Below are 17,545 nucleotides of genomic sequence, written 5' to 3' on the forward strand. Positions count from 1 at the left end.
TATTGGTTACATGCTTAGGATGTGATCCATATCCATTTAAATAAATCTGATGAAATAAGTCTGCTCTGTCACAAAGCTTAATGGGTTCTAGATTCTGTCATAAGTGTAACTTTAGACTTTGAACAGACCCTTAATCTTTCTGGCATGCTAGAAAAATTTAGCAACTCAGGAACTCTTACAGTTTCATTTCAAATAGGGATACAAAGGTGTCAAATTTGAAACAGTTCAGGGGGGTTAACTACAAAACATTACCAAAGCAATGGCATTAGCTTTGTGGAACCACTTGTTTCCCCAGATATTATAATTAACTGTATTAAGTGATATAGACATTCAGTACATATGCTTTATACTTTCCATCTTTATTTTCAGGTGCCTTTGCCTGCTAACTTTCTATCTGTATATTTAATTGTATTTTTAGAAAGTTTGACTGTTGTGGTTTCTGCATTCTGAACTGCCCTTTCCACCAACATGTTTGTGGATTGATGGTATGATGCCAAAGTGGTATGTTTGAACCCACTGGTGGTCAGGAACCTTTTGGAGTATTCACTGTGAATTCAGAGGCATTATCTGTTACTCAGGTGTATGGAAGTCTGTGGACAGTGAATAACTGATAGAGCTTTAATTGTGGACAAGATCACCACTTTTATTGGGAAGACATCCAGCATCATGACCACCATAGCTGACCAGCATGATCAGTACTAAGTCATATCCATGGATGATAACACCAGCTATTTTCATCCACTTCTGCTCAGCCTCTACTTGGCTTGCAGTGCAAGGGAAACAACCCTGGCTTTGCAAAACTTAGGATCAAACTGAATATGACCCCTCCCATCCTTCAAATCACCCAGTTAATTGTGGAATACTGCTTCATACTGCTGCAGAATCTCAGATAGGAGGCCATGTGCTCTTTTGTTAATGGGCTGCAGGATGCTTTGGTAATTCAATTTGAAACCAGTCTCAGTTCAACAGAAGTGGTAGCCTAGCTGTTAAGGCACCCTAGGAGATACTTATTTTCCTAGAGCTCAAAACTAACATTCTTATCATAGTATGTCCTAAGGATTACTGTTGTAGGTTCCAGTTGGATGCTTGGCTTGTTCTAGAATATTCCATGATGGTGGCAAATGCACCTGTGCCCACTTTTTGATTGGATAGTATTTCTGTATATGGTAATGTTCATTATGATAGGATCAGTTTGTGGCCTTTTGATGGTGAACTTGCCTTTGTAGCCTTTCTATAATGATAGTCTTCGACCTTTGTGAGGTCTCCTTTTGCTTGCAAGTCAGGTATAGGGTACTCATTCAGATTCTTGGTCTTAGGTTTTGCACAGCAAAGACAGATGTGTTCAAAACAGCATCCATTTATAAGAAAGGAGATACAGAAATGGGAGCAACATTTCTGGACAAGGGAACTCCTGCAGTTCTGTCTAACAAAGCTAATTGAACAAGGACTCCACCCCATGAGATTCCTGCAGTTCTATCTAACAGAACTAACTAAGCAAGAACTCCACCCTATGAGCCTGAACCAGTGCACACAGATATCAGATGGGGGAACAGATTGTTCCACTGTAATGCATACAACAAATGCATCACATGGCTGAAGGCTCTGTAATGCACTTTCTTTGTGACTTGAAACTTCTTTTCTCTTTAGTATGGCAGATTTTCTCCAAGTGAGCTTTCCTTTTGCAGTACTAGCATTCATGGACATAAGGACAAAAAACACTGTTTTAAAAGAAGCTAGAACAAATAACTAATAACACAGGTCGAGATGCAGGACAGGAACCCGGAAGTGACCGACAGGCTGCTTCAGCGGGCCGCTGCGCCGGCCCCCTGGGTCCCACAACGATGGGACCGATGTGACATCCACAAACCAATTGCCCTTTCATCACACCCCCTCCAGCCTACAAATAGCAGCTCTCCAGCAGCCCTGGCCCCACTCAATGCACAGCAGCCAAGAAGGTCTGAGCACCTGCTCCGGCTGCAACGCCACTGAGGATGTTCTCCGCAGCTGAGAACGAAACGTCTGGAAGGAAAACTTTCTCCAGTAGAACACGGCACTTGATCCTGAAAGATTCTACAAACCCTAATGATGTTACCAGCCGTGAAAACCTGAAATCTTTGTTCTTATGTTAGTTTGCAAACTACACAGGTTAACAGCAGAATCAGGAATATGATTATTAGCACAATGTGCTGAGTCTGATCAAAGCAACAAAAACCGTTTGTTCAGTGCTTTGGCATTTAAGTAAAAATAGCTATGACTGAGAAAAAAATAAATAGGGAAGTAACACTTTTTAAAATCTTATCAGCATATGTATTGCCCTGAGCAATCACACCAGGAATATTAAAATGACTTTAAATAGTGAGCAATGAGAAAAGTAACAACAAAAAATTAAAACCTGCAAGATTAAAAATATAGCCAATCAAATCAAGGTCAATTTGGAGAGATACATGCATCAGGAAGTTGATGGATCAAATTAAGTGCATATAAGGTGTCCCATTAAATTGAAAGCCTGTGTGAATAGTAACAATTTCAGCCTGCTGCACTGAGCATTGCCACAAAGTAAAGTGTGTCTTTTTGCACTTTCTCCCCAGCAAACTGAGTACTCATTTGACCAATCTCAGAAAAATGGAGGAAAGCCTGGAATTCTCACATATATACAGCTCCAAATATTAATATTAGAATACAGTTATTTAAAACCATTACATGCTGGTACTACACACCAAATAGAATTCACCATTTTCAACCAATTTCTACTACCAAATTTATATTGGAAAGGGTGCCTTATGGAAGGTACCACAACTCACTGTTGGTGGGAATATATATATATATATTCAATGATTTTGGAAATTAATACATGAAAATATGCAAAATTCTTAAAACTATAATCCCTTTTAAAATAGAACACTATATACTTATTATGTGGACATGGAAACAAACAGGATTCAACAATTATGAGCTATTAGAAAAACTTAGTTCAGCAGCTAGACTCGTGATTGAAGCAAATTTGGAAGACTCTAACATCTTTATCAATTTCAAATTGGATGAATAAAGCATGTGAAATATGTCTCTTAGACAAAATTACAGCTTCCCTCACTCAGCAAGATTCAGATGATTATGAAACAGAATTCGTGACAGTATGGTTCCCTTTTCTTGAGTATTTGGCAAATGAAGACCAATATAATTCATTTTTAGAAGCAATTAATGCAGTTTATTAATATCTGTATTATAATTATTGTTTCTTAGAAGTATAATAAGGTATCTATTGAGGAAAAATATATATTTTCTTTTGTTTACATTTTTATTTATTATGTAATCTGTGCTCACAAACAATGTATAAAATTACATGGATGTATATTCAACTTTTATTTAATTTCTGTATGCCACGATTTTGCAATAAAACATTATTTTTTAAAAAAAAATTGAATAATTTTGAAAAATTTGAATTTTTTTTTTAAAAAACCTCCACAGTCTGGTATATTTCCTGTAGACTACCTTTAAGATATCGCAGTTACTATTTATTGCTACTGTAGCTTAATATGTTAGTACTGTCTGCTGTCTTACTTTGTTATTACTGTCTTACTTTGACCACTTATTGATTGTTCTCCTTTTAAGATTTATTCTACTAGAGGAATTGTAATTGAATTCTTGAAAATTCGTAATCTGCTTTAGGAACTTTTCAGTTAAAAGTTCAAGATCAGCAGGCTTGATAAACCACCTTGGTCAGGGAATGCTGTAGTCTGGTACTTGAATTGCAGAAACCCAGTCCTGTGGGCCCTTCAACTTCTATTATTACCGGTGTGCAATCTTAGAGTCTTTTTCCTTGGCAGAAGGACATTTTAGGGTTGCCAGATTCAGATTAGGAAATTGCTGGAGATTGGGGGATGGAACCTGGGGAGGACAGGAACCTCCATGGGTTACAGTATCATAGAGTTCACCCTTCAAAGTATTCCTTTTCTCTATGGGAATTGATCTCCATAGTCTAGAGATGAGCTGTAATTCCAAGGAGTCCCCCGGTCCCACCTGAAGGTTGGCATCCCTACTATCACTGGATCTAATAATGTGTTTTAATGTTGACTTTAAATCCTGAGACTTAAATTATTCCAATAAAATTTATACAGATAGATAGCTGCAACTTTCTCCAGCATTTTTGAATGCTTACGGTAATTTTATTTTATTTTTTTACATGATCTAGAAGGACTACTGTTCTATTTAAGAAGGTTCGTATCTTCCCTTACCTGTTGATTTGTGCAAAGAAATAACATTGCTGAAACTACTGTAGTCCCTTCATAGCTGTGCTGTTCGTAGTATTGTACCATGTTTCAGATAAACATGGGTTGCAACTAGCGGTGCCAACTTCTAGGTGAGGCCTGGATATCTTCTAGAATTACAAGTGGTTCCCAGACTGCAGAGATCAGATCCTCTGAAGAAAACAGCTACTTTCAAGGGTAGATTCTATGGGATTATATCTTGCTGAGGCCCTGCCCTTCCCTAAACCCAGGTTCCACCCCAAAATCTTCATATTTCTCAGCCTAGAGTTTGCAACCCTGCTTTAGTTTTCTACTAATCTGTTGGGTTTAGCTATTACATCCCACTGCTGCTGTGAAAGTATAACCCTGAGCCTGGTGGCAATGTAAACAGTTAATCCTCTTCGCTAACACAGTTCAGTTGCTGTTTCTAGCAGGACAGCCAAGGTGGTGAGAAAGGGAGAAACAAATGCCCTTTGGTAGGTCATGTTTGTTTTTTGTACTCTATTGGGGAGAGCACAGGGAATTTTGTGGAAAAGTTTACCAGAATAGATCAAACCTCTGGATATATTTAGCTTTATAATTATTATAATAATGTTATTCAATTTCTGTAACTCAGTTTATAGAGGACAAGTTAAACTAGGGCCATAGGCCTTTTTACAATGTATTCCACAGAGCAAATCATTAGGCACTTACTGGGAAAACCTCATAGATCAGTACAAAAACTTATGTCATCTCTGTGTGTTTTATTTCTTTCAGTGTATATGGAAATGTGATCAAATTAAACTATGTAAATTAGGTTTACCTAAGGTTTAAGTAATTCAAAGGAGCAGCATTTTAACAGGTGTTATTACTCTGAAGAAATCACCAAGTGCTTAAACGATTCAAGCATTGCATGTTCTTATTGGAGAAAGATTGGTTGTGACAGAAGAGTTCATAAGGCACAGTCCAGAGTACAAATGTTCCTGAAGAGAGATGCTTGGATCTAGGTTCTCAAAATCCATACAATCATCTAAAAATATTTTGAGCTTTAGCTTCGGAACTGAGTGGTGTGTAGGAAGACTTTAAGAGCCACCGTTTCTATAGCTTGCAACTATTTCCATGTCCTTTCCGCTTTCAGATGTCTCTGTTGACATGATATCTGGTATCATAAGCAATGTGGATTGTGGTTAGGAGTTTTACACAATAGGGACAGATTTGTAGTTTAAAGGAACTATGTAGGTGACAGAAAGCACTGCTGTCCAGGACCCTCAAGAGAGAAGGAAATGGAAATGAAATAATTGGATAATGTGCAAGCTCCAAGTTTGGGTGCATACTGTCACTCTCACTCTCACCTCCTGTAGTTTCCTCTCTTCAGGAAAAAATCTAGAAGGTGAATAACAGCACACTGCCTAAATAATGGCTTGGATCTAACTAAGCTTATGTAGCTTTGGGGACTGTAGAGGAAATGGTGAGAAGGCCACACACCATGGGTGAAAATCCTCCCACATGCAGTAAAACAGTTCATTTTTTGAAACCTATAATAATATGATGTTGAAACTGATTTCCTACTGTTAGCCATCTGGTCTGAGAGTCTTGCAAGTAATAGTTTAGGAACCCTTTAAACATTTTCTTGACTATCCTATATATATTAATTGTCACTTTGTGTTTATTCTAGAGCCATGGAATTAAAAAAATTGTGATCGAAGTAAAACTATAGAAATGAAATTTAAAATATTTTTTTTAAAATAAAAAAATGGCTGAGTGTGATAAGGCAAAGGAACATTGAGGGCTTTCTGCACTGACAAAAGGCACATAGTTAGCAGAAGTTGGTTTTTTGTTTCCACGAAATGCCTGCTTTTCAGTTAGGGATGGGCTGCTGATTTTTCATTCTTGTTGGTGGGCTCTTATTTTGTGTGACTTTCTTTTTAATTTTAAGTGTTTAAAAATTTAAAAATAAGCACCAATTAAATGTTGGATATTTTGTCTTAAAATATAGTGATGTTTTATATTTCTTTAGCAGGTATGTGGTAGTAACTGTTCTTTGCTATCCTGCTCCTGAAGGCTATTTAAAGGGACTTCTTTCAGAAAAGAGTTTGGTTATTATAAAAGCAAACTATCTTTATATTAAGAATGATTTCTGAAGTTCCATACACAAGATGACTTAACCCAATGTCATGCCAATAAATACCCTTTTGTTTCTTAAGGGTGTAAAATACGAAACTTCCTATGTTGCAGTAATAATGTATGAAAGGTGTAACTACTGTGTCAATAGTGGAAGTGCTGGCTCAGCTTGCTAAGAAACCAAATGCCTTGCAAGAATACTTTTTGCTGTGATAATGAGGATAGAAACATTAGAGTTGTGTGAACTTTTGGCAAAAGGAATATGCTTTGTATGCCAACTGAACTGTAAAGATTTTTATCAACTTTTAAACAAAAAAAATGGTAGTAACATCTGTACTGAGTTGCCTCTACCTATTTACTTAAAAAACATTTCATCATCTTGGTTGCAAATATGTGCCCAGATTTTCCTTTCACAACCTGCAGAAATTTTACTTTAGGTTTTTATTGGAAAACTGTCTGGAAGTTGTATATAAAGTAAAGGATTTTTAGAAATTTGAGGGAAGTCCATTATGATAGAGGCCTTTCTGGGATATATGTACACAGAATGCAATATAGGCTTGCCCTGCAAATGTTTGTCAGAGATCTAAAGGTTACATATGTAGCCTATGTAACCATGGCTACATAGATCCCTCTCCTAAATAAGGTTTTTTGGTTGGAGAGTTAGGGGACGGGGGCAGAATTCAGTCGACAGAAAATTACAGCATTCTTATGCCTTGGCAAACAGTTTTGAAATTGCTTCAAAAGGCAAGCATTCAAAGTATTATAATTTTCAAGGTAACAAATATTTATCCTAAATCCAACAACTTCACAAGTAAAACTGAATCATAATGGCATAGCACATTATGATACTATAGTCCATAGCAATATCTGCAGAAACAGTATCTTCAGTGTCCTTCAGAAAGGGAGCTCTGAACAAAGGCAAGTCCTGACAAATAGTGCCCAGTAACACAGAGAAAACTGTAAGTCTAAAATGGTTGTTTAAACAAGTGCAGGATTGTTTCTTCCTCACTGTGCTTTTCAATAGTTCCCACTGCTCTTGCTTTGGCTGTTTTATTTCTCTGGCTTGGGCCTGCAAAGCAATTAGTAGTTCCCTCAGTGAAGTTCTAGGACAGGCCTTCTCTCTCTGCTTGCAGGCTAGATTGACCCAGTCAGGGAAAAGAGTTTGAAACCACATCTTTAAACACAACTCAGCTAACAGCTTGACAACCCCTTTCTTTATAATATATTCTTAAGGGCAGATTCTGACATGACATTTCATCTTAGTTGATAGGGTTGCCAGCCTCCAGGTGGGGCCTGGAGATCTCTTGCTTTTACAACTGATCTCCAGCTGGCAGAGATCAGCTCCCCTGGAGAAAATGGCTGGTTTGAAGAGTGTACTGTATGGTATTGCACCATGCTGAGACCTCTCCCCTGCCTCTCCTGGATCCACCCCCAAAATCTCCAGGTATTTTCTAACCCAGACCTGGCAACCCTACTAGTTGGGCAATTTCTTCCTGTTTGAGGCCAACACATCCCTACAAAGGAGTTAGCAGTTCCTCAGGTAAACCCTAAGCCCTAACTTCTAGCTTTTAAATAGAAATAAAATAATACATTAAAGAAAGAAGGGGGAGAAATGGCATGAGTTGCACATTCTTCTTCTTAGTTATGTTAACCTGTTGTTCTAGTGCTAATATCTGAGTGTTTGCTGTGAAGAAGAACCATTTCTTCAGTTAATTACACTTGTTAGTTTGTTTAAGTAAACACTGTGTTCAGTTTTAGAAAATGAATTAACAGCCAGTGCTACCAATGAAGAAGAGGAGGAAGGAGAACAGTTTGATTTCGATAGTGGAGATGAAATACCAGAAGCTGACAGACAAACCATTTTGCCGTCTATTTCTAGTTCTAGAATTAATACGGATCAGGAACAGCTGAATTCTGCAGGTAGGTTTCTCTGTGAGAGCATTGCTTGTTTTGAGTGTCTCTCCTTTAAAATGAATGTTCTGAAAGCACTGTGCAAATGTTCATTTTGGACAGGGAAGTGTGTTTGCCCCCCAAGGACGAAATAATGAGACAGACACCAAGTGATTGGAATAAAATTGGGCCACTTTATTAATTAACCTCACCAACAGCAAGGGTACCCCACCAGCAGCCTGGCCAGGGCTAGGGGTCACCGCGACCGCTCCCCTGCCATAACGGGCGAGAGACCCAGCCCCCCGGCCAGAGCTGAGCGCCTCAGCTCCCTCCGGGCAGGCCCAGCAGGGAGGCCCGCACCAGAGGGCCCAAACCCAGACGCACGTCTCGCCAGAAAGCACCCTCTAGCCGAGTCTCCCGGCAGTCTGCAATCTCCACCCGGGTCTTCAAACCCCAGGGTTGATCATGCCAGGCCCCAAATTCCCCAAAAGGGGGATGCTTCACAGTCCTCCCCTGGCCGCATAGTGCCCTAAATCCCAAAAACCTGCCACTAAAGTGACCGCCTATTTAACAGCACCTCCCAATAGCCAAATCCACAATCCACTGCAATGCTATGTAGGGTAGGCAAAAAACACAACCTGGGCAACGCCAATCAGCAAGGGTGCAAAAAAATTCCTACCCGGCTCCTCAAAGAAGCAACCAGCAAATGCTTACATAACATACAGGGCGGGTGGGAGGGGCCGAAGCAGCTCCCGACGCAGACTGAGAGGAGCGCAGGTCTGGCTGTCAATCAGCCAGACCTCGCCCTCCAGCCTGCGCGCCTAAACGGGCGCCCTCTGTCTCTCTCCGTCCGCGGAGGCAAACGCTTGCCTCTGCAGCCCAGCCGCTGCGCTGAGGGCTGCAGGCACCTGATTGTAGGGCTGCTAACTCTGAGTTAGGAAATTCCTGGTAGGGTTCCCAGCCTCAAGCCAGGGGAGGGGTTTCCCCTGATTTCAGGGCCTCCAACCCACCACTATGGAACTGGCCAGTGGGGGACCCATGCTCCCGAAGAGCACTAGCATGCTGCAATGTGCCCTGAATGATGACAGCACTTTACCGTGCACACAAAGTGTGCGCAAAGGAGATTCCCAATCAGATGCCAGGTAATACCTGGCAACCTTAGTGGAGTTGGGGAAGTGGGGTTTGGGGAAAGTGAGCTTTGGGGATCAGAGGGGCCTCACTGGAGTATAATGCCATATAATCTGCTCTTTAAAACTGCCATTTCCTCCAGGAGAACTGATCTCTGTAGTCGGGAGATCAGTTGTAATTCTGGGAGGTCTCCAGGTCCTACCTGAAGGCTGGCAACTCTGTGTACTTCAGAGTTGAGTGGTGAGATTGTTGTAGCCTACTATGGCTATCATGTTTTCAAGGTACTGTTTACATGGTATGCAACTATGCAACTCTGTTTACTGTTTACATAGTTGCAACTACAGTTGCAACTATGCAACTGTAGATTAGAACAACATTGGAAGATGCTGTTTTTTGTGTTCCTTTCTCCTTCAGTGGGCATGTGTACAGAGCACAGCTGATGATAAAAAAATAGTTTAAGAAGGTATTCCCATGTTGTCGTTTGTGTTAAATGCCTTTAAATGCATTTGATGGTTATTCGACATAACAGTAACAGCTGTATTGTTTAATTCATGTCAGCAGATGAGTTAGAACTATTATATTGTGAATGCCCTGCCCCCATCATTTATATGAAAGTAAGGTTAAAGAGGCTGGGACTTTTCAGTTTGTGGAGGGGGGTGGAGATGATTGAGGGGAGAAATGATAAAGGTTTATAAAATCAAGCGGGAACCTGAATCTTATTTCTGCACTCCCTCACTATTGCCTCTTTCCCTTTTCCAAAAGCCCCCATAGCCTCTCCCCTTTTCCGAATTCCTTCTCTCCTTGCCACCCAACAGCCAACTTACATTTATATGTCCCTGTATGTTCAGGCTTCCCTCCCCCACAGCAGCTCGCACATAGGAAAATGGGCCAAGTTGTGTGGTCCCAGCCATTAGGCAAAGCCCACTTGCGTGGTAGGGAGCCCTCAAGGACTTGTGGGAGGCAACTTACTTTCCCACTATTTCCTCCCCACATTATTTCCCCTTTCCCTTCTCCTGGCAACTCCTGTATCCTCTCCCATTTTGCTGCTTCATTCTCTGCTTCCCAGTCATTCACCAACCTACCTTTTATATGCCTCCCATCTTTAGCTATATTTATTTACTTCATTTACACCCCTGCTTTTTCCACAGTGCTGAAATAAAATTAAAACTTCTTTCTTCAACTTCAAAGGGATTGTAGAAAATGTAGCTGGAATGGAGAAAATGCAGACACCTGAAGCCAATTCAGAGGGTGCTCCACCGAGGGTAAACCCTTACTCTGTCATAACCATAATGGAAGAAAAGGAACTGCCATTGTCACCAGAGCCAAGTCCACAAGATGAAAGTATAAGCCCCAGTCTGTCAGGCGGATATTCTGTCCCTGTACCCTGTGGCTATGCTGTACCATCAAATATACCACTGATTTTGCCGGCATACTCTAGTCCTGTTATAATACGCAGCATATCTGTGGATGAAGAAGGTAGTATAATTCTGGGATTTACTGTCTATCAAGTAGTAATATAGTGACCCAATGCTAGATTACATTTTAGAATTGAAGAAAGAAATGTGGAACTTCTTTCACTAGTATAATTTATCTGAATTTTATGTATTTCAGACTTCGTTTGCAATCCAAATTCTTGAATATTGCTTAATATTTTGTTTAGCTTATTCTGTTTGACTAAACTATTTCATACAAGTTCTCTGGAGGAGAGATGCATATGGTTGTCCTGCTTTCCCCAAAAGAACCAGAATTCATTGTTTTTTAAAAGGAATTTGTTGGGAACTGAGTAAAATCTGAAATTTGTAACCTTACATTTCTGATTTGAATGTGTTCCTAGACATGTTACCTTTGCAGCTCTCAGGGTTTAACATGTTGCCTATTCTTGACTTTCCATATGGAGAGTCAGTTTTCTATATGCACATATTTTTGTTGATAGGATTAATGGGGTGTATGCAACCATCTGTGAACTTACCATGCCATTTTCTGGCTTCCTTCTCTTGCTACAGCCCTCTGTGCCCCCTCCTTCTCGTTCTTGGAATGGGGGTCAGTAGATCCTCAGGATCAGGTACAAAATTAGGGGAAGAACTGGTAGAAGGGAACAGTTGGTGGGAATTGGAAATGCTCTTTTGCAAATGCTGTTTCCTGGAGAAATTGCTTGGTTGGATACACCCCAGTGAAATGAAATAGTTTAAAAATCATAAGGAGGTGTTGACTGTACTGGATTTTGTTCACATATCTGTATCCATTTTCTCATTTTGCATTCACAAAGCATATTATTGTTTTGAAGGAGTGATCTAGGGTTGCCAAGTCCAATTCAAGAAATATCTGGGGACTTTGGGGGTGGAGCCAGGAGACTTTGGGGGTGGAGCCAGGAACAAGGGTATGACAAGCATAATTGAACTCCAAGGGAGTTCTGGCCATCACATTTAAAGGGACAGCACACCTTTTTAAATGCCTTTCTTCCATAGGAAATAATGAAGGATAGGGGCACCATCTTTTGGGGCTCATAGAATTGGACCCTCTGGTCCAATCATTTTGAAACTTGAGGGGGGGTATTTTGGGGAGAGGCACTAGATGCTATACTAAAAATTTGGTGCCTCTACCTCAAAACATAGCCCCCCCCCGAGCCCCCTATACCCACAGATCAATTCCCCATTATTCCCTATGGGAATCGTTCTCCATAGGGAATAATAGAGTGCCCAGTAGTCATTTCTCCCCCCCACACACTTTCTAAAGTGGGGGGAGGGCCTCCAAACCAGGGAATCCCCTGCCCCCTCCCTCTCTCTCACACACAAATACTTACTGGGTCTTGTTCCTTCAAAACTTTACTAGATCTGAAAACAAAGCAAAACAAAGGGAGGGGCTGTTCTCCGAAGCCGTTCCTGTTTCCTGCTTCCTGCTCAGCCTTAAAGGCACATATTTTAAAAACGGACCTGCAGGAGCTCTAAAACTACATGGTGATTGGGGGGGGCTTCCCCCGCCGGCCAGCTGGCTGGGGGCAGGGAGAAGCCTGTAAAAGCAGGGGATCCCCCGCTGGGACCTGGGGACTGGGAAGCCTAGAGTGATCTATGTCAGACAAATCGCATATTAATATTGATGTTGAATGAGAAATAATAATTGCATTACTACTGAGATGCCTTCTACTTTTTTCTTTTTTAGCAAATGTTCAGGCAATAGTTGAAGATTGTCATTCTAATTCCCAGAGTTCTGAGGATCCACAGAACAGGTAACTCACAAACTTTACGAGCCATTATTCATGAAAGAGACTGTCTGTAAAATGTGAACTGCATCAGAAAGATCATGTTCGCTTGGGCATTGTCCCATCTTACATTTTGCTACTCCAGGACCTTGTTGCCTCTTTTCTTATTCCTCTTCCTTTATGATTTCTGCCATCCTGCTTTCTGGATTTGCCCTGTTTGTCAAGTTAGTTCCTTCTGTCAATCATTGTTTCTTTAATCAGCCTAACTTTGCCTTTGCGACAGTGTTTCTTTCACTTGACTCTTGCTATGGATCATTTTTGAAGTCTTCTTTGGACTTCTCTCTTTTGTGACATGTTACTTTCATTAGATTTAATGGGGCCTCCTAAGTTAGAGTTGCTGTCAATGCTTCCAAATGAAAATTTATATTGGAATAAATTAAAAGTTAACATCTTCTTAGGCAATGCAGTCCAACCTAAATTACTGGATTCAGGCTTCTAGGTAGAGTGTACTGGCAATATGATTAACTAGAACCCAGTATGATCCCCTTGATATCTATAATGTCACTGTTTCATTCCTGAAGTACACATATATGGTAGAAAGCATTACTGCAATTGAACAATGACACTGCCCAGAAATATGGAGCAGAGATATTGGACCAAGTAATAGCAAAGGGAATTAGCAAATTCAATACAGGTTTGGAAACACACATACTAACTAAATGTTCTCCAAATCCTAACTTCTACCAAATCCTAATTTAAGCGAATGATATTCATCTAAAGAGAAATATGAAGGAAAGGAGAACTGAGGAAGTTAAAACTTAACAAGCAGCCTAGAAGTGAAAGTAGGGTGAAAGTGGAGCACAGTCTTTACAGATGCTTGTTTTGGGATGGCAGATCCATTCATACATTCCTCCAAGATACATTTTTTCCCCAGGGATTTGGAGTCAGTTGCTGGAGCCCAGTAATGAGATGTATACCAATCCAAGGGGAAAAAAAGTATTGGGGTTCTTGGGAGTAACTTTATCACTCACATGTGTGGAGACAGAGGGAAATATGATACCTCTCCAAATAGATTAGCTTGGAACCAAAAGTATTAATCTTCATTCGTGGATCAGTGAGACAGCTATTGTGCAGGAAAATATCTCTCAAGGAGTCAGGGAGGGGGAATTGGGGATACTATACCTTCTTTAGTGAAGTTTATGGCTGAAATAAAATTAAAAACAAAGCCTTTATGGTTTTGTTTCCTTTATGAGGAAAACAAGATGAAGGAAATATATACATCAAAATTGGAAATGGATGAGTTGACATGCCCCTCAAACAAATATTTTTAGTGAATATGCAATGCCAAAATTAATTAATGAAGACATTGTTGTTACCCTTTGAATGGGGGAGGTAGTGAATGAATCTGCTGGCATTTGCCCATTCCCTTTAATGTTTTACTTGCATGCCGCACAAAGTCCTATGAGCAGGAATAGGTGATGGCCTATGTTATGACAAGTATACCCAAATAATAATCTCTTACATTTTACTTTCAAGTGAAGATAATCAGGAGAATAAAGATGACAATACTTTAGTCAAATGGGCTGCGAATCCTGCCAACACTGAGTGGATGGAGAGTAAGTATTGGTGATTCTTAACTCTTCTAAATAAGTTAGTGAGTCTGGGTTCAGAGCTGAAAATAGATCAGTGGTCTGATTCTTTTTCTGGTTTAATATTGTATGTTGTGACTGTCACCAGTCAGAGTAGTATCTCTGCCTTAGGCTCTGTAGAACAGTACTAGATGGAATATGGCAGAGAGTTCCACCAGGTTGGGAATGAGGACAGCTGACTGTCTCTTGGGCCAGAGACCACCAGCAGCTGTTTGTCACTAGAGTGCATGGCTCTCTTGGGGGTATTCCAGGAGAGGCAGTCCCAAAGGTACTTGAGTCCCTGGACTTTTAACGGCTATAAAGGTTAACACCAATACCTTGAACCTGATCCAGTACACCACCAGAAGTGAAGTATATATTTATAATTTTGTAATAATTTTGTTGCTCAAAAGCTAAGCAGAGTCAGTATTTGGATGGGAGACCACCAAGGAATACCAGGGTTGCTGTGCAGAGGGAGGCAATGGCAAAACAGCTCTGAACATCTCTTGTCTTGAAAATCTCCATAAGTCAGCTGTAACAATGGGGGGAAAAAAGGATTCTATTCCCCATTTAGTAGAAAAGGCGCTAATTTGGATGGTGTATCTTATTGCTGCTATTTCTATTTAACTTTTATTTGTTTGCATATTTGATGTTTTTTTAAGGAGTGTCTAATAATCTGTCAAGCTTTCTCTCACTTTTGTTTGGTTTTTAGATGCAGATGAAGTAATATATGACGATGTACCGAGAGAAAATTCAGACTCTGAACCAGGTAGGAACCTCTTGTGAAGAAGCAGGAGAGTTGCACCTGTTAATGCATCCTCAAAAAAAATGTGTTTCTAAAGTTGTCCACCTGTTGATGTTTTTAAAATGAGTTGAAATTACTCTGTGGAGTTAGCATTATGAATAAATGTTGTTTTTAAAAGTTATATACAACAGTTGCAAGTAAATAATGTTCTGATATGAAATCCAAAAAGTTCTGGGAAATTCCATTCTCTCATCTCTACTCTCTCTCAAAACACAAAGTTTACCTGGACAAGTGAGTACTGGAAGGCCACTAGTGCAAACCTAAGCAAAAGTATACCCTTCCAAATTTAGTTGAGTTCAATGGACTTAAAATGATGCATTTATGTTTAGGGTTGCAATGCACTTATATTAAATTCAACCAAGGCTTCATTGATATTTTTAGTGAAGGCTTTTTTCAAGTTAGCTTTGGAAACAGTAGATTCATTCATGTGCATCGCAACAGAATGCATACAGATATCTTACTGAAACTAAATAGACTTGTGATGTGTAAGCCTGTTGTTTTTATTCTTGCCCTTCATGTATTCATTCTCTTATGCTGGATCCCCAAATAATATTAGTAATCTGGGTGTTGCCCAGAAGACAATCTGTATGGATACTAAATATGCAGTTTAAATCCTGTATGAGGAAAAGCCACTTATGGGTAATCTGGGGTGAGGAAGCTGCAGACAATAAGTGTGTTAAAGATCACAACTAGTAAGACTTCATTAGTAAATGCTGTATTTGTTATATATCTGAACTTTTTCATAGCTTTAAAGTAATATTTTGCAAATTAATGCATGCAGAGGAGATGATTTACGATGATGTTGAGAATGGCGATGAAGGTGGAAATAGCTCTCTAGACTATGGGTGGAGTTCCAGCGAGTTTGAAAGCTATGAAGAACAAAGTGACACAGAGTATAAGAATGGAATGCCCAGTTCCTTTCTGCGTGGCAACCACAGAAGACAAGTATGTAAATTCAAAGCCACATTCTTCTAGAGTAGCACAACCTTTCAGGCAATGAGTTCCCCAAGCTTTATGATGTTCAGTTTTTCTCATGCATTCTGTTTTGAACTATTATAATCATCGTATGTCTATTTTGAATTGGGCATAGATTATATAAACAGTAAATCTGCAAAGTGGAGTGTAGGACAGATGGGAGATTTCTCTACAAACTTGGAGAAAATCCTAGGTTTGCAGAAAAATCTAAAATCTTTTTTTTTTAAAAAATCAGGGGATTAAAGCTGCCCAAATTAATAGAAACAATGCCTGTAGCTTCAAGAAAAGAATGCCCACTAACCTCTCAGTAGTCATGTTAGGAGTTGCTAAGCAATGACAACAATATTACTACGTGTTCCAAGCCTTGATTTTTGTAAAGCCAAGCCAAGGAGGGAGGGACAGGCATGGGCTGAAAGGTCAAAAACTCCTGGAAAAGGACCCCCTTTCATTGTGTCCAACAAAGAAGGACTTTCTGGATCTGTTGGCTACTACACTTCATTTTTTCCTTTCCACCCACCAACCAGTGTACCTTTAGCATCCAATGCATGACATGGGCCTCGTAGCAAAAGATGTGTGGGTGGGAAAGAAGAAAATGAAGCAGGAAAAGGGGAGAGGGTATGGGGGCTGCCAGGGGAGGGAAAGAAGAAACAGTGGAGAAGAAGTATAGAAGGGATAGTGAAATGCCTCCTCCAAATCCTTGCAGATCCTCCGCATGTTATATCTAATTCTCAGCATGGCCCCAGCTATGGATCCTTAAATCCAAGGATTGGGTCCACGTAGAGAGAAAGGAGTTCTACAAACTTGGGGTATCCCAATGTTTACAGACAAATCCAAAAAGTTTTATAAGGGCTGTTTAAAAAAGAAGGGCTGTGTGAGAAATGTTTTCCATGCTTATACGGATAAAGTGCTACTGTTGGCTTCCCAAGGGAGATGAAATGAGAATTGCTGCCATTTGACTGCATGGGTAGAGGCAGCGATGGATGGAGAAGGGGAAAGGGGAGAGCCACTAACCCACAATCTCCTCCACTCCCATAACACTGCTTTCCACAAGGAAGCAGGGGGGATAGGTAGGTTGGGCTGCTGAACAGATCAGTGGAGCTGGCAGGCAAAGCAGTGAGTGGGAAGGCAGAACAAGGGAGGAGGAGGCAAGATTCCCCCATGGGTTTTTCATGCTCCCAGAAAAGGGGGGGGGGGAATGGGAACCTGAAAGCGGACAGTCAAGTACAAAAAAAGTACCCACCTGTGAGTCTTGTGGGTCCCCTCCTTGTACTATAGAGTGAATGACAAAAAGTCCAGGAAAAGTGACCAAAATCCCTCAAAGATATATTAGTTTATAAATGTACATAAATGGAGTTTTATAACATAGTGATTATCTTCACTTTTTGTTCATCTGCTGAAATCCCATCAGTGGCAGCATTATAAGATACATGTGATTTGTAAGACTCACAGGTTTTTCACTGTGTGACCCAGAGTGTTGGACTGGATGGGCCATTGGCCTGATCCAATATAGCTTCTCTTATGTTTTATATCATTTCTCATTGCTTTCCCCTTATAGTGACCCTTTTTGGTTAATCTCTTG

At 40.3% G+C, this 17,545-nt stretch overlaps 1 protein-coding gene across 1 annotated transcript in view; it reads left to right on the forward strand.

The window, feature by feature from the left end:
- The window catches only part of ARHGEF10 (Rho guanine nucleotide exchange factor 10), a 138,500-nt gene that overhangs the window by 21,506 nt on the left and 99,449 nt on the right, over positions 1–17,545 (forward strand). Inside the window, exons 3-8 of the mRNA XM_060234889.1 lie at positions 8,097–8,264; positions 10,551–10,838; positions 12,519–12,585; positions 14,095–14,174; positions 14,899–14,955; positions 15,773–15,936. Of these exons, the coding sequence (XP_060090872.1) occupies positions 8,097–8,264; positions 10,551–10,838; positions 12,519–12,585; positions 14,095–14,174; positions 14,899–14,955; positions 15,773–15,936 (824 nt within the window). The remainder of the gene's footprint in view (positions 1–8,096; positions 8,265–10,550; positions 10,839–12,518; positions 12,586–14,094; positions 14,175–14,898; positions 14,956–15,772; positions 15,937–17,545) is intronic.

This window comes from Heteronotia binoei, chromosome 1 (assembly GCF_032191835.1).
Source record: "Heteronotia binoei isolate CCM8104 ecotype False Entrance Well chromosome 1, APGP_CSIRO_Hbin_v1, whole genome shotgun sequence".
NCBI classification, from domain to species: Eukaryota; Metazoa; Chordata; class Lepidosauria; order Squamata; family Gekkonidae; genus Heteronotia; species Heteronotia binoei.